General features: G+C 40.9%; 1 protein-coding gene across 7 annotated transcripts in view; it reads right to left on the bottom strand.

The window, feature by feature from the left end:
• SLC16A12 (solute carrier family 16 member 12) overlaps positions 1 to 24,731 on the bottom strand; it is a 35,904-nt gene that overhangs the window by 3,890 nt on the left and 7,283 nt on the right. For 5 of the 7 annotated variants that reach the window (XM_085065282.1, XM_085065286.1, XM_085065283.1 and 2 more), the window contains exons 2-6: positions 8,664 to 8,872; positions 6,832 to 6,935; positions 5,419 to 5,562; positions 2,457 to 3,048; positions 1,092 to 1,351 (exon numbers count right to left, since the gene is read on the bottom strand). In XM_085065282.1, the coding sequence (XP_084921408.1) occupies positions 1,092 to 1,351; positions 2,457 to 3,048; positions 5,419 to 5,562; positions 6,832 to 6,935; positions 8,664 to 8,773 (1,210 nt within the window). In that variant the 5' untranslated portion in view covers positions 8,774 to 8,872. Of the gene's footprint in view, positions 1 to 1,091; positions 1,352 to 2,456; positions 3,049 to 5,418; positions 5,563 to 6,831; positions 6,936 to 8,663; positions 8,873 to 11,699; positions 11,753 to 24,731 lie in introns of those variants that run through there. The other 2 variants (XM_085065288.1, XM_085065289.1) reach the window with 2 other exon arrangements.

The following is a 24,731-nucleotide window of genomic DNA, read 5'->3' as shown; positions in this document are numbered from 1 at the left end:
CAAATCCTGTGACCCAGGAGTTTTATCTAGAGTTTTATTCTAGTGTTATATATAAATACAATCAAACAATACAGGTTTACATCACCATCACTATACTTTTACCTCCTGGGGCAGGGAGGGATTTGTCCTCAGCAGGAAAATAATATCTTTATGGGCTTTTGTTTGGAAGTCAAATCCATGAAAAAAGGCAGAGCAATAATCACCGCAATACTAAATAAACATCTTTCAACTGCATGTATTTAACTGGAATTCTTTAGAAGGCTTAGAGAGCTCTGAGATCCTCATGCAGAAACATTTATAAAGCTATGTCCTAGGCTCATACTTCATTTAAAACAATTCCATTTTGCAATAATTTTTGCTATGGAAAATTTAAGGCTTTGGGAGTAGATTATTTGGGAATTGATGTAAACATCAAACAAAATACGCAAGATAGATTTACTTGGCTGTTTGAAAAAGATCTCTGACCTTCCACAATATCAAAAACTGTGTCAAGTTCTTTCTAAAGAATAATAAGAGTACAGCTATCATCCTTACTTCACTGTAATGATAGAGGTGGGAAAAATGGTAGTTAGATATTACAGTGATGAGCTTATGACCAAACAGGAGTGGAGCAGACTCACCCACCTGTTCAAAGCAATATAGAGATTAAAAGATCAAGTCTTCTGCACAAAAAAACCCAAATAAACAAGCAAACAAACAAAAAAAAAAAACCCAAAAAAACCAACAACAAACAAACTTGGAATTAAACTCTTTAGAGAGATTTAGATTTTTCAAAATCACATAATTTCACAGTGAAATATTTTGCTCCTTCTACTTGCACAGTTTCTGAACTACGTGAAGTGGTGGTGTAACAGCTCTTAGAAGCCCATTCCACTCTGGTTCATTTTTTAAATTTCATCTCACTCCATAGGGAGAAATCACCCCTGTGAGATCAGGGAGATCTAAAGACTTACGATGATCTAGGTGTGTTATTTCTCTACCCAGAGGCTACCTCCTGTGCATTTGCTATCCTTCCTCCCCTTTTACATCACACCAATAGGTAAATCTGAAGGACTGATAAGATTATAAGAAAGTAATTTGGCAAAACTGACCTGCCACAGGTGGGCTCACTAGATATGGTATGGCATGAAGAAAATACACAACGCCCAGTGCTGATGACAACAAAGAAGTTCCCACTACATCTGCTGTCATGACAGGGATCAGTGTGACATAGGCTCCATCAAAGTAGCCAAAGGTGAATGAGAAAGGCACAAGCAAGGGGAAGCTTTGGAGAACTGGCAGGAAAAGACAACAGAGGCCATCCATCCCCACAGCAAAGAGGTAGCAAAAGTACCGATGCTTCTTCAAACACCTGCAAATTTCAAAACAGAAAAGATAAATATTATCGCTGAAACCAGCATCTTAGCTTCTATGCCCTGGCATGCCATGCTTTGGTGTCTCACTCTTTTACATAGCTCAAATTTAAGTCCATTTCCTTACACAGTCTTCAAGATTGAAAACTCAGTACTGATGAGTCCAGGTAGGAAATCTGCCCACCTACGGCTGCAGAAACATGCGGCAAGCAGCAGCCTATGTTGCCTGCAGTGTTTTTCAGGATGTTCCCAGTGACAGAACTCTGCTGCCAGGATTCTGCAGTCCCTTGAAGTTTCAAAGTTCAAAGCGGTATTTAATTGGCCTTTATATCCCAGCTCAGCCAGGTGCTCCCAGTATAATGCAAAAAATATTGCCATATACCTTTCTTAGCTGTCACCTTCCCAGTGAGCCCTTAAATGCAAGTTAGTGTGAGCTAAGCGAGATGGCATCTCCCTTCCTTTCTGCCCCACAAAAAGAATAATTGATTTTTCCCACAAACTGAGTAAGTGCAAAGAATGCAACCTTTAGAATCAAAATCCTTGTTAATTTAGCCAGTATCTGCTGATGTTACAAATGCTGTACACTGATGTTTGGAGTGAGCTGAGTTCCAAGGCATGGTGAGTTCTAACATACTGGAAAATGTATAACAGTTTTCAGTCAGTCCTTCCTAGTATGTGCCTGATAATATTGGGTCGGATCTTGACCCTCTTCCATAACTTCCATAACTTCCATAACTTCTTCCATAACTCAGACTCCCCAATACCACAAAAGAGATGGAAAGGCAGAGGAAGCAGGGTGAAATCCTCTAGGAAATAGATATAGAATCACAATCAGCATACCTCAGGCAAGGTGTTACATTTGAACATACAAAGACATCATTTTTTCAGGAAAAAAAGATATTAAACCAGCAGAATTGAACAAACTCAGAAGAGACAAAAAGATTAAGTAGCAAGCATTTCTGAAGTTAGACTGTGTTGCTGGGATTTTTTAATTACACATGCTACAGAAAGAGTCCATAATGTTAAATTTTACATGTGTATACCTCGCTTGTCTCCAACCTCCCACCAGCTAAAACTTACACTTGACCAGCCTGAAGCCCTTACCTTCTGTCTGTTAGCCATCCAAAGGTGACATTACCAATGATGTCTATGACACCAAGTATGGACATGAGGAAGGCAGCCTGGTGATGACTCACTCCAACACTCAAAGCATAAGGCACTAGGTAGACAAAAAGAGGGCTACAGCCATATGCCATAAATAAAACTGACACTGCCAGCACCATGAAGCCTGGCATCAACAAAAAGTCGTATTCCTTCCAGGAGCAGTAGCATAAACATTCATGAGGCCACAATTTGATTAAAGGTGAACAGATGGACATTGGCTTTAAGTCTTGTTTCTCTGTTTCATGGACATAATCCTGTTCAAGAAACTCAGGAGCAGTTTTACAATCCTCCTTAAGGGAAATAGGCCGCATCAAGGCACCACACACACAGAGGTTTAAAACAAAACCTCCCAGGATGAGCAAAGCTCCTCGCCAGGAAAACTGCTCAATTAAGAGCTGGACGACAGGGGCCAGGATGAAGGTACCAATTCCACTTCCTGACATGGCTATTCCATATGCCAGTGCTTTCCTTTTGTTGAAGTATTTGCCCACCATCGCAATGGCTGGAGAATAACAAAGTGCAAACCCAAGTCCTAGAAGAGAAAGCAAAGTGCAGATGGCTTAATACTAAGCATGACATATGGAACATATTAAATCAAACCACATAATGTATTTTCATTAGTACAAATGAACAGAAAGCTTTTTCTGATTCTGTATTATGCAGCCCAGTCTCAGTGGGATGAGAAACTGAGATGAAGTCTTTCTTCCACCATCAGGGTCACTGACTTGACAAACCTAACTGATGATGATTAATCCACAATAATAAGACTCAGAAAGAAGTGATGGGGCTCACTCAAAAACAAGAAAAAGGATGATCCCCTGCATGCAAGTTGAGGTCTTGCCCCACAGTCTGCACCAATGCTAGCACTGGACACACTGTCCTGATGAGGCACCACTTTGTGTTTCGGTCTGTTGCAACCCTGAACATTAATTTTCAGGTCTCTGAAACACAGTACAAAGGGTCTGTCTCTGTTACTAATATTCTACAAAAAAACCTTTTTTGGTCAGCTAAACAAACTCCATGCAACAGCTGCTTGGGGCCCTGACCATTTTAAATCCCTGCCTACAAGATGGGAGAAAAGCCTCAGAATACAAAGCCAGATCCGGTTGAGTAAACAAATAAGATTCATCTCTTGGACCAAGAAAAAGATTGTGGTCTCTGCTGCAGAATCAGAGAGCAGGCTTTAATCATCAAGTGGTTGCCCTAAACACTAAACCATGTATTTCTGAATCAATTGGAGAAATCAATTCCTGACTAGGGTTTTGGGGCATGTCGTACATTGAGTGTAAAACAGTCCCCAGTGCCTTTGGCAGAACTTGCTGATAGAGGAGATAATCAGCCAGTGCTGTAACCAGCTTGCCACGTCCTCCTCAAAGGCCACACTGTGTGGGGCAGGCACTAAACCTGCCAGGATGGAATAAGTGGATTACAGGGACTCTGAGCGGAGGTGCCCAGTCTGGCATCCCTCAGGAGGCAAGGGAAGAAGCAGGGCACAGAGCTGGGGTTGGAGCTGTACAGGCAGTAGAGCCAGAGGAGCAGCCCTGAGCTAGACACCACCACTACAGAGCTGTGAAAATCATACTCTATTAAGCACACACACCATTTCTTTTTTAGTGAGTTGGCAGGGGGGAATAGGTCTCAAAAAAGCCAACAAATGTCCTGAGAAAAGTGGAAAGTTTAGGGCTGGAAACATTTTCATACCTCTTAGAAGGAACTCTGCTACTTACTAACACTCCCCAGTCTCAACACTGCTTCACTCTTTGGTTTTGAGTCCTGCAGCTTTTATGAATTCAGACGTTAACCTGTTATGGTCCCACCTCCTCTCTGGGTTGAGGGCACCACATCTAGCCTTTACCAAGAGTTCACCTCCCTGTTAATCAGTCCCCACAGACTAGAAGTTCACTGCTTGTAGAGCTGGCTCCTTACAACTCCATGTACAAAATGTGACTGTCTTTCCACCTTGGTATTCACAGCAGCTCCCTCTAAGGAAGCCTCAGAGGCATTAGCATGGTATGTAGCACAGTCCCTCAACTTATAAGAAGCCTTTTTATTTGTTATGAACACATTTGTCAAAGATTAACATCGTAATACAGGAGCAACATGCGCTACAATTAGAAATTTTTTTAACAAATAAGCTGTTGGCAGCATGTGAACTGCAGTAATTCCACCACTCATTACTAAACTCCAGGGGACCAAGTACAAGGTCTTATATCACCGTGACTACCAGGTCAGTATTAATGAGGAAGGAATGTCAGTGTGACCATGGGCCCCTCTCAAGTTCCTCTGTGCACAACAAACATAGGCAGATGGGAGAGAGCAAAGATTTGTTATCACCATACCTGAGCACAAATGGAAGAGCTGCTACAGCAAGACTACCAACCAGCAATTTTTTTTTACTTTTCAACTGTAATGTAATGCAGACAAAAGTAGGGCATACAACTGAGGTGCCAGATATTCATCAAGTGTTCCTCTCCTCTAAGTGTAACATAACTTACACTTACGTTTTCATTTAAACTTTTCTTCTAAATATACAAATATTGTAGTGCAGTCTAGATCTCCTACTATAACAAACTTCTCCCAAACCATAGGCAAAAAAGGAAACATTTTCAGGTATATCAGCTGCAACAGCAGTCCTTTCTGACCTCCCATAATTTCAGAACCTTATCCAACAGAAGGCAAGGGTTGCTCTTGCAGGGTGCTGCATTTGGTTTATATGAAATCAGTCAGTGCTGAAGCTCTTACTGGGGCAGCCAAAGCCTCTCTTTGACAATGATGGGAACATGTCTGAGTATATCTGTTTGGCCAGTGCAGTGTCAATATAACATGGAGAAGAGATCACTCATTATTTTTAGCATTCCTGGGCTGTGTTATGGCAGCAACAAAGGGGCTGAATGCATCGTACCTGTGAGGACTCCTAACGATAAGTAGAGATGTTCCAGACTGGTAGCGAATGAACTCAAAATTAGTCCAGTAGATGCAAGCAGCCCTCCTAGCATGATACCAACTTGGCAGGATACATGATTACTGATTAAACTCCCAAGTGGGGCTTCAAAGAAACAAATAAAGCTGGTAGTTAATGGCAGGTCCTCACACACAGTTCACTGCAAGAGTCATAAAGGAAAAGGAAGCAGGAGGAAGCAGGAGAAAATGGTAATTGCAGCTACAGAATGGTCTTCCAACATCACCCTATTGCAATAGCATAAGTGCCAAAAAAACAAAAAGAAATTACAAAAGTAATTTTCCAGAAAGTCAGGATAATTTACAGTATTTACAATTTACAGTAGGTTTCTCAGCAGCCATTTTCATAGATCAAAGTCATTATGGTATACAGCTAATCTGCAGTCCTAGGGGTCAAGACAGGCCACAGCAACAGCCCACAATGTTCATTACTCCACGCTTACAACACTCTGACCTTTCCCCACCTGGGATTTGCACTTCAACCCTCAGTAACTTCAGGCATTCTTCCTCATAGCTCCCCAGCCTTACGGGCTCTGGGTCAGACCCAAACAGGAGAGGTGTCGCATCTTTTGGACAACCTCCAGCGCTGCTACCCTGCTGCTGCACTTCTCCAACACTGATGGCTCCCAGATCACCCTGACTCTGCCATGGGATGTCATCATCAGACCTCTCCCCCTCTATTACCTGCAATGCCAGGGCAAGGTTGCCCTTATCCCTCTTTTTCTCCCAAGATATAACCTGGCTGTCACAAGTGAGTTGCTGTGTCTCATTCCAGCTGTGTCCCTCTGCCTTTTTAGCAATTTTTATGAATTAACCCGCTTTCACCGGACTAGGGCATGGATTTTCACCTAACTGTGCAGCTTTAAAGCAAACCCATGAGAAATTCATTACAATTGCTGCATTGATGCACATCATTTATAGTAATATAAAATCTTCTTTTAAGGGAGAAGACTATTTGTAAATATACGCTTTTGATAAAAGGAGGGTGGTTGTGACTTGATCTGGAGGCAAGATGTACATCCTGTGCTAAGTCTCAAATACGACTCCAATCAAATGTAAAAGAAACAAGTGCTCTGTTAATAGCTCTAAAACATGACATGTCCCAGTAGACCTCAAGAAAGTACATTTCTGAAAAATTAGATCATTTCACAAAACAAAGTTCTGCTTCTTTTCTTTAGTATAAAGACATTCCCTTCCTTGCACAATTATGTTGAGGGAAGCAGCTTGGATATACCACACCCCAGGGATCCCAGAGTATCACTCTTTCCCAGCTGACTCCACCAACTTGTGAGCATGCTAAAACCAGATGGAGCTGACACAAAAGCAGCCACATTACACTTAAAAAGGTAATACACACCACAGAGCATCGTAGCACAGTCGACAATGGAGTGGATCCAAGCAGTTCTGGCATAATCCTGCCCAAAGTATGCCTGGAACTCCACAAAAAAAATGGAGATGCACCTAGGACAGAAAACATGAACACCAATCTGTTGAACATGGAATATTTGGCTCACGGAAAACACTGGTCTCACTCTTTGGGTACAAAAAGTACCCGCTTGAAGGTCCTCTCCAGCTCCTGGGAAAATCAAAACTGTGGTCATTAACATTATAATATCACATGCTTCCTGCTGGGGTATCTGCTGCTAGAGTTTTTATAACTCATAATATTTTGAACTGAAAGGAAATTGAAATTGTAACTATCACCAGCAATTTACAGCCCACATTAGGATGTAGCTTCGCTGGCACACAAAGTCCTGGCCTCCCAGTTCTTCACTGACCTTTTCTCTATTCCACACATGTACAAACTGTGAGGTAGGGCCAATAGAGCACCTACAGAGCAAACACCAGCTGTAGCTATGGATGGACAAGGGCAAAACAATTCCTCACAATTCCTCACAAACAGAGAACCAAAACAGAGCAGGAACCTGTGGACCTTCCAAGAGTTTAATAAAATACTTCCAGGAAAGGTTACTTGGCTCTACTTAACAAATGTTACTGTTCAACATGTCCCTGCAGAGGAACAGATTAAAAGGCTGCATAGTTTCATTCTCTTTTCTGGATCAACAAGAGATGCCTTTTCCCCCTCTCATTTTCCTTAATCAATTAATGACTACTTTTGTCAGCTTTTTTCTTGCACATACTTCATTCTTCTATATAGCCTAATGTGTGCCAGCCACTGGATGATTTCTTGGATGTAACAGATTTCACGCATGAAGAAGGAATCAAACCAGCTGGGAATTCTCTACTGCTGTTACGGAACTGGTACATTTGCATACATTAACTAACACTGTACCAGTGTTTCTATCCCCTTCTATGCTGTTTACTCCAAGACCCTGGATTGCTAAAGACTTTAGACCTCAAAACCCAGCAGCTTTATTTAAAAAAATAAGAACTTCAGGCAGGAAACACTGTGTTTACATTATACTGACTGTCCACAAAACACTCATTCAGTTTTCCTCACTTACCAGGGTGCTTATCTCTCTGCTTAATATAGCTAAAATGTTCATGTTCACACACACCAGGCTCCTCTGTCTCCAGTCAACATCAAAGTCACTGTAAAAGCAATCTCATCCCAGATTGCATTATGTTTATTCAAGGCAGCAGTCTATTCCTGTTCTTTCTATTTTCGAGAAAATATTTTCTGCGTATTTCACATACCAGAAGGGTACAGAGAGGGGTCTCTTCTCGAGGGCTTGGACCTTCTCAGGCAGGACAGTACCTGAAATGCTTGCAGTAGGAGAAGGGGGGGAGGTATTTACATGCTTTTCACATTGACTCAGGAGTCAAGCTAATTCACTGAGACTGGCAGAAAGGGGCACAGCTGTGGGGTCAGAGGGACAAAGTGAACCCAAAGAGACCCTACAAAGTTCCTCCCTCCCCAGCCAAACCAGCACAGCCTGAAATAGCGCTACCTGCCCCAGGCCTTGATTCTGTAACAATTCAAGGAGTGAGTGCTGAAAGCTAGAGCAGCTGTCAGGGGAGGCGACACTAAAACCAGGGGCTTTTAATCCTGAGGCCTCAGGGGTTTCAGGAAGCCCTGGAAAATGTAGCAAGACAGAGTCTGCACCTAACCAGAACAACCCTGTCAGCTGCAGGACATTAGAGAAAATCCCAAACCCTCTTCCTAGGGGGGGAAAAAAGAGGATAATGCCACAAACAGGGCAGCAAGACAAGCAGCAGTGCCTTTACCTCGTCACGGCCCTGGTGCAGATGGTGACAAGGAAGCAGCCGGCCACGATCATCCATCCCCAGCCGCCGTCAGGAGGGCCGCTGTGCCGGGCCCGCCGCAACGAGGCCATGGCGGCTCCTGCCTCCTCCTCGCCTCAGTGGCCGCGGCTGGCTCGGGCCGGCATGGCGAGTGTGGGCTGGGGCAGCTCGGCACATGGGTCACCAGCCATCTGGGGAGAGAACACAGGCAGAGCAGCAGTCAGGGCACGGGGCTGGAACTGGAACGGCCGGGCAGGACATCCTGCCTCAGCCCCACTGCAGAAGAGGGAGCGTCTTCTTTCACATGCGGTTTGTGAACATTTTTTGGAAACATGAGGGCCATCAGAATCTCACCCAGTGTCTGGTATCATGCTTTTCGTGATAATTTGGGTCATTTGCCCAGCACTTGCATCCTAGCACACAATACCTTCTTCGCCCTGCATGTCACTGCATACACGTGCAAGTCACACTCTTCACTGCAGGTCACTCATTTACCTCCACCAGGCTCTGGCCTGGACTATATTTTCAATTGCAATCTCTACTCAAACTAGCTGTTCTTCCAGGCACAGAATTTAGTGCAAAACTTCTTTTTTACAGAACACAGTTTTCACCTTTGTACAGCAAGGGAATATTCACTGCACAACCAGAGCAGGTCTGATGATAAAATGACCTCCTTGTTCTCACAAGCTAAACCCCAGATGAGAGCAGTAATCAGCAGGACACAGCAACTTAATTTTCTGAGCATGGACAGTTCACAGAGGGTTAGAGCTAGCCTGTCCCCCTCTCCTTACCACTTAAATCAAAACTGTGTCTGCATTCAGGCCATAAAATGGTTTCCAAATGCACTCTGGGAGCTGCAAGACAGCCTTTAGCCCTTAGATAGATCAAAGATTTATAAGTAAAAAAAATATCTGGGATGTCTTTCAGTTTTGCTTGAAGAGAAATCTCAAATAGCTTCTATGCCACCTAGCTACAACAGGTGCTAAATATGCAACATTCCCACTGACAAGAGCCACAGGCTACATGGCTAATAATGTGCATCCTTGGTCCTTGAAGCTGCTCAGACAGGTGATGCTCAAGGCTTGACTCAGCAAAGCCAGAGTTCCCTGACCCAAAATAGCAGGGCACCCCAGAGCCAGCCCTGAATACCACCACAGATGAGCCTGTGGGAAGTGCTCATCAGAGGCCTCCTTGAGATATCCAAAGTTGTACCTCAAAACCAAAACCAGAATTATTTTAAGAAAATATATGCACACTGCCAAACTTAAAGGTGAGCAAAATAGGAGAAAACAGATATGACAAACAAAACTCGCAAAACATTGAAAGCTTAGCTGAATTCCTACTAGGCTGTAAATAATACCTTGTAACAACACTGTACAAGAGGATCAGCAGACTCTTTTTGAAAACAAAATCTTTGGTAGTGTTCTGATTTTCTGAAAAAGGATAAGAAATGTAATCCTAATCTACCTGATTGGCTTTCAAAGCCCAAGAGTTGCAGCTGATCATACAGGGTATGATCAAGCTCTATGTGCTAACACAACTCACCCCATAAATGTTGAAACCAGAAAATCCCTGGTGCAACTTTCAGAGTTAGGGATGTATGAGGTTTGAATGGCCTGGTTTGTGGTAGCTGGGGGGCTACAGGGGTGGCTTCTGTGAGAAGCTGCTGGAAGCTTCCGCCATGTCCAGCAGAGCCAAAGTCCAAAAGTCAGGGGCATCTGAACATCTTTTATATGATGGGGCATCTGACCTGCCACAGAAAGGGAACAGCAAACAGAGCTGTTCATAGCCTCACAACAAAATGTGTGCTTGTCAACATTTTTGACCTATAACTTGTTTGAAACAATATCCTTGAAAAATACCAGTGAATAAAAATATCCACAAAATATGCCAAAAGTGTATTATACTGCCATCCAGTTACACCAGCTAAACCAGCTAATGTTAAATATGTGTTCCAGGTCTTTCCTTGTATTCCTCAAGTACCGTATATTTTTCCTTCTGCACTAATCAGTGTGTATGACACACTTTACTTTAGGCCAAAAATGTTGTATCATATTTGGAAATAAAAACTACTGCCTGTTTTCTCTCTTCATGTAATAGAATTTGCTAATATTTATTTATAATGAAATATTTGTATAAATATTTCTAATAATTCAGAGCCCAAAAGAATGCCCACTACAAGCATTAGAACATGTACTAATGTTGTTTTATTATCTTCTACTCCATTGTTACCAACATCTGTTTCATCATAAGTTAAATTGTATTATAAAGCCTTTGCAAGGTTATTCTCTGTGTTTTTATTGAGTGTAGCACAATAGTGATTTTCACTGCACCATGAAGGTTATTTTACAATATAACCCACAACAATGAACTAGAAGAGAACTCAGGTATTATAAAAACTCTAATGACCTGCTTTGCTTTTTACTTCTGTGGCTCTTTGGAGAGACACACAGTACTCTTCTCTGCCTGGTTATGCAAACCATTCCCTCTTTGTATGAACAACAGGCCACATCTCAGATGGGACATGTGACGTGGCTACAGTTTGGATTACATATCAATGGCTACAGTTGCTCACAAAAATCAAACAAGAATTCATGGCTGAAATTCTGTAAGCAAAAAAAAATGATATCTCATGGATAGAGGTGCCCAAGTGAGTTTAAAGGGTCCTAGCTGGATGCAATCTTTGCAAATTTATTCCTACAGCTGATTAGAAAAATCCCACCAAAAAAAGTAAGCCCAAAGGAGTTCATGGTTTCAAACCTCATCTTCAAGGTATTCGATTACTAGGACTTACACACATTAAAAAAAAAAAAATCAATGAAAGTTCCAGAATGGAGACCAGGACTGTTTGCTTTTTCTGACACAACTTTCTAATACATGGCAAAAAATGCCAGTGCAGCTGACAGAGCTTTCTGGGAAGCTTCTGCAGGTGTCCACATGACCAGCAGGACATCACTGACCTCTTCACAAGCCTTGAACTTTACACTTCAAGCAAAACATCACATTTTTTCACCTTACCTATTTGCTTCAGCACAAGCATACAGCAGCGTCAGTGTGTACCTGCAGCCTCCTTTCCTCTCCAGAAGGAGAGGACAAAAAAAGGGATAACAGATTGGCTAATGCAGTAAAACAAGAAAGAGTGTTTGTAGGAAAGTATAGTATTATTCACAAAATCTGAGGGAGGCTGAAAATGCCTGCAGTCATAAGTTAGAGGATAGCAGGCACATGGCACAGAAAACACATCCAGGGACTCATCACTTGACACACACCTTGTGTATTTGCCTTCTGGCACACGCTGCTAATTTGTGAGCAGACCATATTTCTCTTGTGTTGATTCCAACCAGGCGACAGACAGCTCTGCAGGGTTTATGTAGCATTTCGAGTGAGCTGACATGAACTAATGACTGATTCTTTATTTTTACCTGATTGGGTCAATTGTAGCTCCAATTGAAGCTTTCTGTATAGCTTCAAGCAACAACTGCCTTATGAAATACGTGAAAACATTGGATCAACAAGTCATCTGATGGCTAAGGCAGAGGTTACAAGATTCTTCATGTCAGATCAGGGAATGACCAGATGATCAAGCAGTACAATTTGATTCAAATCACCACCACATCCCTGCCTACTTAGATGGAAAACAAAATTCAACACTTTTGTGAGTGCCTACATCTAACCTAGCCACAAAAAACGCTGCTAGCTAATCTAGCATGACGCCAGAGTGGCACAAATAGATTATATACTGATTTGTCACCGAAGTCTACCATCAACTGATCCTGCCAAACTCACTTGAACAAGCAGAGCCAGCACCAGATCTTTTTACCACGTGGCCACGACATTTTGCATGTAACACTAAGGGCGTCAGGGTGGATTACTTGCAGTATTGCAAGTTTAATAAGTAATGTTCAAATGCCTGGATGATTGAATAGCCCATAAGAATCCATGAATTAACTGGGCACTCATAAATTTATTTAGCTCAAGATTTTCCTGGCAATCACAAGTAATATAGTTAGGTGGAGCTTGCATAAGCACGTGATCCATCACAGAGGGATCCTGAGCAACTCAGACATATCACTGCAGCACTTCTGCAGAGTCTTGGCAAGGAGTGGCTTCTTATTTTGGATCTGAGTAGTATCTTTCACTGCCCCTTCTACAGGAATAAAGGTTTTGGGGTTTTTTTTCAAGCTCTGATTATTTAGTGTGGAGGAGGAACTTCCAGGAATGCCAGAAGAGATAATAGTAACTCGTCAATAAGCAGAAATATACACAAAAATTTTCAGAGGAGTCAACAGTCTCCACATACAGAGCCCTAACTAATTTTAATGCACAAACAGCAGTAGCTGGGTGGCATGGCCTCAGCCTGGATCTTTGGCCCAACTTCCCAGGCAACCATCAGATGATGGTTGAGACCCTAGTTCGCATTTTTAGCTGTACATTAACGTACTTGGGAAGAATTTGATGACATATCAGGCTAAGTAAACATAGATTAGCTATTTGGTTACATGGTTACTTGCTGTTATTTTCCCAGAACCCTGCCAGCAAACATTTAATGAGGTTACAAGTGACTGAAAACAACCATATTATAAGAAATGCCTGGCCAATACAAAAAGGCCACCCAGCCTCCCTACAGCAGATCAGTGCAACCCTCATCTCCTTGACTCCCCACTCGCTTCAAGGAGTGCTGTGCCTTTCACAGCCACTGAACTAATGGGAAAGTTAAATAATTACCTTTCTTACTGCTGCACATGTCTAAAAGCACTTATTATGACAATCTGACAGTTTCATTCTGAGTTTAGGAAACCTCACTTGTTTACACCCTGGTGCTGTTTTCTAATTATCTGTACGGCAGATAGTACAGACTGTGGACTCTGCAAATGGAGTTGAACAGCAAGAAAGCACACTTAATCTGAGCAATCATGTCCTTCCCCATCCAAAACGTCAGTTTGCTCTCATGTTGCATCTTTTTCTTAACCTTTCTGGCACAGGGTAAGAGTCTTTTTGCCTATCTACTCCACTGTAAACCTGGCACCATTGGCAGCTATTATATCTCAGATGAACATGAAAGCTCCTGCTAAAGGAAAGCAGGGTTAAAAGACAATCTCATGAAACAGCTCTATACTTTGCAACCTTTACTATATAATTTTCACTCAAGCACTAAGCAAATGTGCTTTGCTGTGAGTTCAAAGAAGATATAAGTTAGGCGAACATGGCACAAATTCTGCTGATCCCTAAGAAAGTCTTAGTTACCCAGTGTGCCCTGGCAGCTTACTAAACAGTGACTCAGTTCCTCCAGGTTAAAACATTAAGTTTAATTTGACAGGAAGAATAACCTATCAGTTACTTTAGCAGCTGTTTTTGAGAACCCTGGAAAGAAAACAAGTGCTCCTGAGAGCATCTCCCTTACTCAGCTGCTCAGAGAGCAGAAAGGAGTGGGTGAGGTTACTAAGAAGGCACTGCTATAAACTGGCACCTCAGCACAAGGTCTCTTTTGCCAGGAAAAGGAGCACAAAAATCCACGGCAGCTTAGCAACCAGCCAGCACAGCAACAGGAGCCACTGACCTTTTAAAAAGCTCACAGCCAGCAAAGCACTCACTGCTCCCCCTGCTCGCCTCTCCTGCCACCCTAAAGGTCTCCTCCTTTAAAGAAATCAGTTCAGTAATGATATCGCAACAGCTTGGAGACACAGAGCACTTGTGGGACAAAGGACAGAGGAACAGCAGGTACAGCCATGCTGGCCTGCCCAGGGACAAGGAGTTGGTGTTTTCCTGCCCTGTTCAGCTGCTCCATTTACAGTGTTGATGTACCTGGGCAACTCCCTCATCTCAAGAAATACCACCTCCAGTGCCAGACAGTTTGGGTGCTTTCTGAAAATGCTGAATGTGCAGAGGGCTACAGCTTCAGGCAGAGGAACAGGCACAAGGTGAGGTTTATATCATAGCTGCCCCACAGCAGGAGCACACAGATCCCAGACCATACAGGGGGCCCCACTCCATCACTTTCTTATTCTTCACACTATCCTGACCACACAAAAGCAAAATGGCTGTGTGTTAAAATGCCTTTGCAGTTGCATTCAGGACTTCATGGAAGAATTCTGTGCAGTTTATCCCAAAGGAGCTGGCCCAAATATGTATTACCAGCACAAATAAGCACAGAATCCAACACTTACTTTTACCTGTTCCATAATACAGAGATGTACATGTCAGAAGAATGATAAAGAGACTTACCTAGAATTTTCTTACTGGATCAGTGTGAGATACATACAGACAGTTAAACTGCATGTGCCATTTGCTGCCTTCACTTTGAAGATGGCTGGGCAAGGCCTGAGAAACTGGTGACAGTCTCTGTGTCCAGAATGCCAGGACACACTTCCAAAACAGGTTCCTTCACACCAATGAATTTAAACTGTACTTTTCTGGTGAACAACAACGCACACAACTTTCAAAGTCACTTTAAGAACGTTCGTGCAGATGAATTTTATGAAGAACAAGTATAAAGCAGTTTAGGCAAAGCTGGAGAAGATTCATTAATGCGTGAAAGGTAACAGAATTGCATTTAACTTATGCAACTAACTCTAGGGCAGTTTTAATATCGTCTTCTATTTACCCTATTCACCTAGGTTTAGGACAGATCTTTTACCTTCTTTGTTCTTAAGATTGCACCAAATATTATTTCTAGGCACTTGCTACATTCATGCTGTCCTCTTGTTTTAATTCTGTCTCTTGCTTTCTATTCCCTTTGACTGCTGCATCTTTAATGAAATGAAAAAAGACAAACAATGAATACAAGTAAAAAACAGAAAGGGCATGGTATAAGTATCAAAGACAGAAGAGGAAGAGAGAGAAAGGAAAAAGCTATCTTACAAAAAGATGTATGTTCTGTGGGACAGTGAAGCATAGGATTAAATATTTTACAGGTTTTGAAAAAGTTCATTTCATTTGCATGTTTTGAAGGATTGAGGATGACCACATCTGACCAGTGACCAGAGTCCTTCCCAGGAGTTTGCTAGCCACCTTAACTTATACAATAGAGCACATTTAAATGGGACATGGTATTTGATCTGAGCACAGAAGATGTAGACAGCTGCAAACCTTCTATTCACTGGTCTAGTTAGGAGAAAAGGAGGTAATCTTTTTTTTTTTCATGTTAGGAAAAAAGCAAGACACTTTTATGACTCCTTTAGTTTCCCCACATTCCCACACTAGCAATACCATGGCAGGTACTACTGCCAGCATTCTGGCAGGCAGCTAAATCCTAAATTGATCTTACATACATGGAAGATAAAGACTTCAATTCTTGTACAGCTCTTGGGATGCAAACACTATTTCTAATCTAATCTATTTTCTCCAGTCAACAGCCGTCCCATTTTGCACCTTGAGTTAGCTATTTAACTCAAAAAGAACAGCTTGTTTTGGTTTCAGCAGAGTCTATTTATCAAGAATTATATGATTATGACTTTGACTTGTTTAAAAACAACCCAAGAGGTCCTTTGCAACCCTATGTTCCTAAATAAAAATAACTCCATTGAGCATCCTAAGACTGTCATTCTATGTTGTCAGCTTTCTTCTGTTTAAATATGTGTCTGTCCAGTCTCCAGGCAAAAAAAAAAAATCATGTTTTTCTGAAAAGAATGGCAGATGAATCCACAGAAATTTTCCATGTGTGAGGATGTAATCTTGCAGATTATGCACATCTATAGAAGCAGGGTACACATTCAGCTTGTCAGACCTCTATAAATTCAGTGTCTCCCTGGCACTGTTACAAATAGTTAAAAAAAGAACAGTTTACCTGAATGTTCATTTAGGGAATTGTACCAGAATCAAAGTAAACAAACAAATATATTTTAACAAAATCCCAAAACAAAGACAAAATCCAACATGAATTTTAATTGCTGCCATAACACTAAGGCAAGAAGCACATTAAGAAAGATTGTTGTAAGTGCTTCATGCTTTTTCCAGTTTTTTATCCATAATATGCCTGAATATATCTGGATGCTTTATTTTGGAAATGCATGACCACTTTTATACTTTTAAGAAGGGATTTCCCTAAGATAAGAGCAACATTAATAATGTTAATAATTAATAACCTGTATTGTAGTAGTACTTTGGGGCTTCTAATCAGAGAGCGGTGTCACAGGGCTGGGCATCACACAAACATCAGCTAAAACTTACCCTGCATCCCAAACATATCCAGACAGAGAAGATTAATTGTCTAAAAGCCTAGCTTACTAACTCTTATCACTATGCTGAGCAGTAAATGTTCTTTGCTTGCTTCAGTTTATGCATATGAGGGGGATGGTTGCTGGAGACAGATCGAATGGAGCACAGATGGAATGGGAAAAGCAATTGGGAAGGCAAAGTGATGCTAAGCAGCTAGTAGAGAATGGAGGTGCCAGAGAGGGGCATAGGTGAGTGAGGGGACATAAGAGAATGGCAAGAGTTTAGAAGACTCTCTTTTTACGCAAATGCAAAAATACTCAGAGCTGAAACATGAAAAAGATGGCAAAAATAAGGGTTGTAGAACAACACGAGGCTCATCAGCTGCTCCCATACCAAGCAGTGTGTCACTGGGGAAGAAAGAGCCATGTTTGCCTCCCCCAGCAATCGTTTTGCCACGCTGGCTCCTTAATTTGTCAAAATTGCCAGAAATTGCTAAACCAAATGGTACAGCCAGAGCCACAGCAGTAGTGGTTACTGTCTGCTGGGGTGGTAATGAGAAATGTAATGTGAACATCCCTTATCTCTTTAAACCATTGTATGGGGCTTACAGAAAACCAACAGCCTCACAAAAGGGGTCTACATAAAAAGGTTCAGCAAATGATAATGGAAACCTCTTGACCCTTTTATATAGTTTCTGGTTCGGTTAGTCCTTAAATTGTGCAGTTTAACTACAGAAGGTAAGAAACAGAAGGAATATTTTTGTGGGAAAACACCTTTGCAGAGAAAGCTTGACCTAAAACCCACCTGAAAATGTGCATTTTTGATTGACATTCTCAAAGGTTTTTACACAGGCATGTTACTGACCATTTCATTTTTCACTGTGATGAAAACAACAGAGAGCCAGACAATTTTCCTTGAGTACATGGCTGTTACCAAAATCAGAGCCAAGACTGTCAGTGAGCACACCCTTAGCAAGGCTATGGTCACACACGTTCCATCTTATGATGTCAACATACAGATGTGTCAGAAATTTCTGATGTTTGCTATTTTTCTAATATCTCTCCATTTTTCAGTATTAATGCATTTTCCTAATGTAGAAACAGGCAGTGGGTAGGCAACAGTTTTGGAAGGGTTTTTTTGTTTACTTGTAATTACATTACATTTATCTGGCAATTTTGAGTGTTATAATATATCATTAATGATGATTAAACATTTCTTCAAACAATCATTTGCTTGAATATGTGATAGTACAATCATTTTTCTGAGTAATTTCTATCTGTTCAAGGATCTGTGCACTTCTCTGGATCAGGCACTTATTAGTGTCCTCTCATATCCTTAAAGAAATGTTAATATCTGAGCACAGTTGTTTGGAAATTCTGAAAAAGCTTTTTAATCAAAGCAGTCTTCAATTGGCACTTTTCCCACATCTGGTATATTAATTTTTCCATCTTCAAGAAAGCCTTGCCCTGAGAAAGAATGCCACTGCAAAGCTGCCATGGAATATGTGAGAATAGCACATATATTTTCAGATCATTATGCAGTCAGTCTGTGGAAATCACTTCTCTCCCCTTTCTCCACTGATTCTGCATCCCAGATTCTACTTTGGTGATAAGGATCCAAAAATCAACCTCTCTAAGGTTAGCTGGAGATGACCTTGTGAATCATATAACAAGTAAATGCTGTTCTGATCTCTCCAGAGAATATTAGGATGTTCTCAGGCACATCAGGAGCGCTCAGGCACCAACAGTGCAGCTGTGCCTGTGTAAAACTGAGGGGCTGACAACCATGGAGAAATATCTCCCTGGACATGCCTGGATATGCCAAACACCACCCAAAAGCTGTGGTTGCCGACAGCTTTTGTGTCTTGTCTCTGATAAGAAGTGAATGGTGATGAACACCAGCTCCAGCAAACATCCTCAGTGGGGAGTCACAGCCTGGGGAAGCACTGACAGCCCTTCTGCAGTGTCCTGGGGGAGATGCCACCCAGTGCCCAGGCTCCTGCTCGGCACAGGAAACCCAGGAAAGCAGGAGGCAAGCCCAGGGACAACAGATGTGCCCTCACCTAGAAATCTCAGTCCTTACAGGACTTGTACCTGTACTTTGAGCCCTTTCACAGTTATCACCTTTTCAGCCTTTCTGTTTATGGAAAAAACATGTTCAAGCCATGCAAAACTAATTTGGTTTATAATGTCCTTGATACTCCTGGCTGGGTTTTAGCAAGATGAGGAACTGCCCTTAAACAAAGACATATTTTCCCCATGTTCATGAAGAGTTCAGAGCCCAAGTGGCATTGTTGAGTTTTAAACAATTCATACAGAAAAATACTTATCACAGGTAATTTTCAATATGTGAATGCTACACAAGTGCTTTCTAAAGGGAAAGGATGACTGTTTTAGAAAACAAATCCTGTACCTACAGAACAAGCTATCCAGAAGATTGCCTCTATTTATCTGATGTTTTAGGGCTGCTGTTAGCGTCAATTCATCATCATCTTCAACGTGCAGTATTTGCAAAAGTTAATCAGGCATGGAAAGGCAAGGCAGGTTATTTCCTTTTGTTCACACAAGCTAATATTCTGAAACAAAGCTATTAGGATACTTGAGCCCATGCATGCTCTTCTAATGGACAATATACACCATGTGACAGCAAGGTGTCACCATGACTATTATTTTCCTTGAGAGGCTTTCAGCTGGAGCCTTGAACTCTGTAAAAAGTCAGATAGCCCTACTATCATACCAGAGCCACAAATTATTTTTCCTTTAATAATTTTAATATACAATGATTTTTTATAAGATGGTCCATAAATATAATCCCCAGCAGGAATGGTAGGAAAAAATCTAAGTACTGGATAGAGAACTGTTTAAGACAAAAGGCCAGGACATCTGTCATTTCTTGAAACACTTCCAAAAGCAACTACTGATAGATGTGGCTTTACCGAGTTAGGTATTTCTGAGCAGTCGTTGCACAAATCACATTTAGTTTATTAAAAACGTATAATATAGTATATTATAATAGATCCATATGTACATTCCAATGAACACATCTGTGCACAAGTAGGCTCAGATGTGTGTCTCTGCACATAAACTTCCTAAAGTAACAAAAGGGAAGCTACTAAGTTGGGAAGGAAACACTAAATATTAAAATGAAAGACAAGGAAACAGATGTAAGTCAAGAGGAAAAGTGGCATACAAAATCATCGTCTTCATCATACAACTTAGCATGCCATACAAAATAAATCTCTGGCCAGAAGAATGCATTAGACAGCATGCACAATGTGAAAATATGCATCTACTCACAAGTAACTGTTTTGGTGAAATCACATGCTGAAAGTTAACAAACAACCGAAGTGTCTTGGGCAGTTCAGCACATTCTTCATGCTCAGTCTTCCATTCAGCCTCACCAAGCCATCCATGCTTCAACTAGATCCTTGCTCAAATCCATGTTTTAGTTTTTAGGAGATCTTTAAAGCTTTGAGAAAAGTGCCCCAGGTTCCCTTTGCTGAGTGAATACTGGTGCAGCTGCTTGATTACATCATTTTCACAAATGATCAGCAGGAACTTTCCATGATACTTAAGGGTGTGCTCCTGCTAGTCAGCATTGCAGCCCAGAAATATAGTTTCTTGACATTATGTTAAAGAACATTTCTCTTCATAGAGTGTTTTTGTTTTGGTAACTGAAACACAGAAAATAAATCTACTGGTTATACCTTAAGTATGTTTTACCTTTGCTCTCCAGATTTCTATTTTAATTTCTTTAAAAGTTAATCTTCATTTTCATTTCCCTGATGTTCCCATACATATCCTCAGCTCCACAGGCACACAGAACTGTCAGCAAGCAGAATGTTCAGTAAGTGTTCAAACATGCCTGTGATGGAGATGTACTTGAAAAGAATATTTGAAAAAATATCTGAGCATAAGAAGTATGGGTTTATCTTAATTCATAAAAAGCATGAGACCAAGGGCTTTGCACCAAAGCACCAAAGAGTGCCTCTGGCAGGAAAATGAACCTGTAAGTAGTGAGGGCAGAAATTTTACAGAAAAGAAGTCTGAGTTACTCTAGCAATAAATGGGACAGTATGTAGAAAAACAGGAAACCCTTTTCCCCAGATTGTATCACATTTGTCTTCTCCCTTCAACATCTACACTGTAAAGCCAGATAGCTATAAAAGATGGAAGAGAGCCCATCTGGAGGAGCAAGACAAGATGTTAGGGATTCATCTTGTTAAATGTTAGACAGCAGTGATAACAGAGCCTATAAAAGGTGAAATTTTGAAGTACTTGAAAAGGGAAAAAAAGAAGGAGTCTGATGCTATCTAAGAAAAATAACTTAGAAATTTATGTGAGAACTGGTTATAAAAACATTGATAAAAAATGCTCTGTTTCTTCTTCCTATTAAACCCAGCCCTAATTACAACAGCTGAATATTTACAACCCCAGAACCAGTACAGCCTGCCCAATCTCCCATAAAACACCCAAAGGCTCCTATGGACAACCTCTAAAATGGAAACACTTCAGAATCAAACTATGCAGGCTCTGCTTTTTCATGTGATCCTACAGACCAGCTTGCTGGCCTTTCATCATAGCATCTTGAACCACTGCACTAGAAAGTTTTCAAAAGCAAAAACCTGGCTCAGAAATTCAAGAGTAGATTGTAGAACTATGTATAGGCTTTCAACTTGGTACCATGCTCCAGGAGGAACATATACCTCTATGGGAGTTATAAGAAAGTTTAAAAAAAAAAAATAGTTCTGGCTTTTCACTCTCAGCTTCGTTATTCACATTACTGGTCAAGGAGCTATGGTGAAGAAATGCATTTGCTACCTGTTTAGACTGGACAGTCATATGAGTATCATTTGGTCAAAGTATCACCACACATCAATTTGAGAATGAAAGAACAACATTTAAAAGGACGACTCAACAGTTATCCTCTTATGCTGTTATTCCAGCCAATCTTGTAATTGTCTCTTAACTAGATCTCATTATCAATAATCCTTTTAGTGCGATCAGTTTCACTTTAAACAGCTTATTACATGGATGACAAAAGGAGCAAAAATAACTCAATTATCAGAAATCAAAAATTATTTCTAAAATTAATGTTTATATATTGATACACAGAGGATGATATTCCTTAAAATCTTTTCACAGTGAAATTAAGGCTTTTCTGTAAAAATGAACAGGTCCTAATGATTTTTTCAAGAACATCTTCTATTCACAATACAAGTTCACCCCATATAGGGAATAAACTATAACTACCAAGATAGTATTATTTAAATTGCATCTTCTGAATTACCTGAAAGAGTAACTTAGACCATCCCAAGGAAGAGCTCTTACAGAGATCTGTTGGTTCACCATAAATTCATTGACACCATAATAACAGAAGGATAGTCCGATCTCACACTAAAACTGAAAAACAAAAACTAAGGTCAAATTAAATTAATATCTGTTTCCCAGCTAAGAGATCTCTCACTGAGTTAAGTTTCCATTTCCAATTAAGTACCACTGGTGAATCTTGGTACTCTGAAAAACACTGGAAAGATGTTGGCAGCAACGCCTGCCTATGAACTGCCTAAACAAAGCTCTATTGCACACTCCAAATCCTTCATTATTAGATAATTTTTCTTCTTGAGTGGGCATTTCACATTAGGGCAGGTTGCATTTAATGCATTTTAAATTACTACAAAGTTCTAAATTCACCTGAAACAGAAATAGAATCCCAACGAACTTTAAATGAGTCCACAAGTGCCAGCAGATTTCCTTTTCCTCCTCTACCACCACCCTAAAACACACTTCACTTGTTTCACACACTGTCCTGTCTGTCACCACCTTCACATCCCCTGTTTTTTTTCCCAACACAGATTTTATTTGCTGCATTGGTGCCAGCTGCATAGGCCTGTCCTGTCAGGAGGCATTGTTACACTGACAATAGCATTTACATGCTTTCCATATTCTCTAGAAGTAAGAAAAGTAAGGTTTTTTTTTTATTTTCTAGGAGTTGCTTCATGTACCAGCTTTTCACAACTGTCATCCAAGATTTACTTTCTCATCTGGGTAAAAGTAAAATTGCCTTCTAAAGGAGTACTCTGCAAAATACCTCTGCTGATATGCCCACGATAACCATGCAAGAACTCTCATCTGAAATACTTTGTTATCCCATCTTTTCTGGCAAACAAACAAAGCCTGCAAACTGACAAGTGTCATTTTACCATCAGTCATGTGTGGGCTGATTTTATGTAGCTTGCACCATAAGCCAAAGGCAGAATTACATCATATGGGTTGCAACCCCTCAGAGATTACTCTCTACTCCATTAACTTCATTATAAATAGACCAGCTGTGTGGGATAATTCTATTTTTTCTTTCCAACTTGCTACTCCATCAGGCTAAATTAAATGGACACTGATAGAAAGAGCTCTGACCACAAACATGAGATGAAACACTTGCTTCATGAAGAGCAGAGGATGGTGGACCAGGAGGGATGAGTCACAGTTCATCCTAAATTTCCCATTCTGGCTTGCACTGCTTTACTCTACTGCCCTGCCTGCTCTGCATCTGGATTGCTAAGATAACCAGAAGGAGAAGTGCTCAAAGCTTTGGATCTGTGCTGTGTCCCACTGAGCTAAACACGGTACAGAAATAACAGTGTTTGCTTCTACAGGGAGCTGCCTCTGGCTGCGGTTCTCAGGGATGTCTTTGCTAACCAAGTGGTTTTGCCCTGCCAATTTGCATCACAGCCACATGCCAATCTGCAAAAATGAAAATAAAATTTGACCAATTGAATTGTTCTCCAATTGCATCCTGCTTTGACTGCTCAGATTGTCACATTTTTAGGGTGGAAGCCATGTTCTTCAATACATAATGACAGAAACTGCATATTTTTGCAGAGAGTTTGAGGGTCCTTTGTGATCAGCTGTGATGCCACACTTAGCACATTCTACATCCAATACTAATTTCTCTGCTGTCATCAAATTGTGTTTTATGGCAGCTGCATTTCCCAAATTAAATATCTGGGCTACTTTCAATGCAAAATACCAGATGCACAATGGAATAGTCTGAACTGCTTTAAATGAGGAAACAGAAAATGTTAATTCTATACTTAACACTGAAAACAGCTTTCATACAAAAAACTCCAGCTGCTATTGGAGCACAGTATTGATACTGATCAAGTGGAGAAACTACCTGGTATTTGTATTAACTCAGTTCTTTCAAGAAGGAAAGTGCTGCTCTTCTCAGTTGGCTTTTCTTGCTCAGCTGATTTCCATTCCAATATTCTCTTTGTCCACATGAGAAATTTTTTCAGTCCCTTTAAAAAATGCACTTTGGCTTGCTGCTGGTGGTATCTCACTATAGCTGCCCCAAGGACCATTCAGATGAAATAGAGAAAGAAAATTTATTACAGAAGTTTAGAAAGAGAGAAGAATGGAGTCAACAGTCAAGAGGGCACTTTTTGAAGAAGCTTCCCAAATACCTATGGTCTTTAGTCAAAAGAAGTAATGTTGACTTGTTGGATAAAGCAGGTCAGGTAGTGCATCATTCAAGCTTTTATGGAAAGAAGTGTAATTTAAGGGGATGTTTGCATGAAAGTAGGGCTGCCTAAAGAACTCTCCAGGAACATGTGGCAGCAAGGGCCTGATCATGGTCAGAATAGATAGGCAGTGGGTTGTTATCCAATCTGACAGGATTGCATCTGGAAGGCTGCAATGTTTAAAAACAAGCAAACAAAACAAATAAAACAGGCAAACTGGCAGAAATGTTTGTTTCTTTAAAAAAATGAAAAGTTGCTGCCTATGAGAAGTGTAACATCAGCTCATTCAAATGGCAATAGAACATCAAATCAATTCTTCAAAGCCAACTCAGACCTGTTAGCCCATATGATGAAAAGGGAAAGTTTTATTTCCATCA

Source organism: Lichenostomus cassidix, chromosome 6 (genome assembly GCF_008360975.1).
Source record: "Lichenostomus cassidix isolate B80296 chromosome 6, HeHo_3.0, whole genome shotgun sequence".
NCBI classification, from domain to species: Eukaryota; Metazoa; Chordata; class Aves; order Passeriformes; family Meliphagidae; genus Lichenostomus; species Lichenostomus cassidix.
The sequence above is the reverse complement of the archived record's forward strand: the minus strand, read 5'-3'. Positions and strand labels throughout refer to the sequence as shown.